General features: G+C 37.9%; 1 protein-coding gene across 1 annotated transcript in view; it reads right to left on the reverse strand.

Moving 5' to 3' along the window:
- Positions 1-2,518, reverse strand: part of pdzd7 (PDZ domain containing 7) — a 28,942-nt gene that overhangs the window by 24,033 nt on the left and 2,391 nt on the right. Inside the window, exon 2 of the mRNA XM_015387568.1 lies at positions 626-839. Coding sequence (XP_015243054.1) covers positions 626-788 — 163 coding nt within the window. The 5' untranslated portion in view covers positions 789-839. The remainder of the gene's footprint in view (positions 1-625; positions 840-2,518) is intronic.

Genomic DNA, 2,518 nt, shown 5'->3' on the forward strand with positions numbered 1-2,518 from the left:
GCTGGGGCGACCTGGGTTCGAATCCGGTTTGTGGTTCTTTCATGCATGTCTCTACCCCTCTCTCATATCCCCTTTCCTGTCAGCCTACTGTCCAAAAAAATGAGCTTCTAGTGCTGTTTAAAAAAAGAATTAGAATTTGTTATAGAGCAGGTTAATCTGTGTGAATGCTTTTCACACACAGAAAGATTGTAGACCTTTGTTAAAAGGACTGAAGACAGGGTTTATAGGAAATAGTACTTGTTTATTTTAGAAATTTGTACTTCTGTTACTTTGCATGTTGTGATGCCTTTTAAATCTGTTATTGCTGTTGCATATTTTTGTAACTTCGTATGTCTGAGCAGCAGGTCTCTCTTGTAAATAAGACACACAGTTTCAAGGGACTAACTTATATAAATAATTAATTGAAAAATAAAATAAACTAATCCAGACCAAGAATTTAGCAAAGGAATCTTAAATGTTAATTTTCCATATTTCTTATCCAGTATTTTGCCCCGAATATATAGACATTACTTTTTCCCAAGGTTTTATGCATAACAGTAATGGTTTTACCACTTGAGGACACTATTAATGTAAAATTAGGCAGCACTCTGTTTACAGGGGACTGTGTCTTGCAGCTGCTTCCTACCATCCACTGGAGAGTTGATGAGGATGACCCGACCCATAGGCGAGGAGGATCGGATTCCACGGCGACGCTGCTCCTTCTTTCGTAGGAGGTTGCGTGTTGCGGTGTGCGAAACTTGTGTCGCTTGGCCCTTTTCCCTGCGGGAGGGATCTGATGAGAAAGCCATGGGGGCCTTTCAAACGCTCTCCACCAGGCAGTCAGCTCCAGGTGGAGGAGTCTAAAGGAGGGCAATTACAGAGCAGGCATTCAACTAGGGCTTAAAATACAAACCCATACACACATTTTGTGGCCTCATTTAGCTCAGTAATTAAATTCAAAATAGGTGAAACTCTGATAGATTGCTTAGTCTGAATGATTTACTTTTGTTTATGATGATCAAATGCAGTTTCTCAGAAAATAAGAGCACCTCATAGACAAAATAAGACAAAAATCTGGGCCTGATTGTATGACTGAACACAATATTTTAACAAAAGCATTCCCTCAACTGCCTTGACTTGGATATGAGCTTAAATGGCATCTTATTATTAAAACCTAGGGCTTATTGTGGCAGTGTTCCCATTTGCAGCTGAAACTGCCTTTATTTTTTCCAGCGAGGCTGTATACACAGATTAGAAGCATATTTATAGGAACTTAGCTTATGTGTCAAGTCATTGACTAATGTAAATGAGAAGAACCCTGGCTCTCAGAGTCACTCCTAATTATTCCAAAGTTGTTCTATTCAATTGAAGTAACTTAAAATTGTGCAGGGCAGTCAAGCTCATACACATCAAAAACACCATCCATGTCTTTGTGGACCTTAATGAGGAATGATTTGTCATGTTGGAAGAGGAAAGGGTGATTTACAATGTTTCAAACTAGGGATGTCCCAATCCGATACCGATATTGGATATTGGTCTGACAACAAGCTTAGACTTAAACTTAGATTTGTCATTTTGTTTGGACAAGTGTAAAACAAAAATAAATTTTGTTTCGAACAGCTCTCTAGACAATTTCATCTTTTTTAAAAGTGCAGCCTTGAAAAATATATATATAATAATATATAAGCTAAAATTAATCTCAGATTATATCGGCCAGACCCTAAAATCTCCAATATTCACATGCTGATAAAAATACACTCTTCTTCTGTCTATAGCTTCTGTAACCCACTGGTCAATAACACATCAATCCTTTGTTCACATATTTATTGTTCAGTATTGTTCTAGTAATATCACTTGATCAAACCTTCTCTAAAATCCCACTCCATAAAATAAGTAATAAAAGCTTGTATGATTCGTGCTGATATTGTATCAGGTCGACATCCATATAGGTCTGAATTGCAATGTCGGTAACGTATCAAACTTTACACATTGGACTCCACAACCAGACAACTGTTGTTCTTCTGGTTACCTTTGCAAATCTTTGTGTCAGCATTTGCTCTGTTTACCTGGATACCACCTCATGGCTAAGTTGCTCTCATTCCCAATTTCCTCCACTTTATTGTGATACCACAGGCACTTTATGGTGGAATATTGTGGGGTGAGGAAATTTCACAACACCACAGGTGGCATCATAATACAAAAACAGTAGAAATCACCAAGCTCCTGAGAGCGACCAATTATTTAATAAATAACTGTGCACAGTCTTGATCCCTGGCTGCTTTATTCTATACACCCATGGCTATGGAAGTGATTAGACCTCCTGATTTTAATGTTTTGGAGCACCAAATGAATACTTTTGGCAATACAGTGTACTTTACAGTATATTCAGCCAATACTTGGTTAGGTTTGCTTTCAAATGAGCCAGTTCTACTTTATCAATGCAGCGTCACATGGAGGTGATAACCATGTGGCTTTTTTCAATTGTTGATAACTTTAATAATTACCTCAGCACATCTGCATTGTTGGCCCTTATACTCTA

The sequence above is a fragment of the Cyprinodon variegatus genome, unplaced genomic scaffold, assembly GCF_000732505.1.
Source record: "Cyprinodon variegatus isolate N-32 unplaced genomic scaffold, C_variegatus-1.0 Scaffold18, whole genome shotgun sequence".
NCBI classification, from domain to species: Eukaryota; Metazoa; Chordata; class Actinopteri; order Cyprinodontiformes; family Cyprinodontidae; genus Cyprinodon; species Cyprinodon variegatus.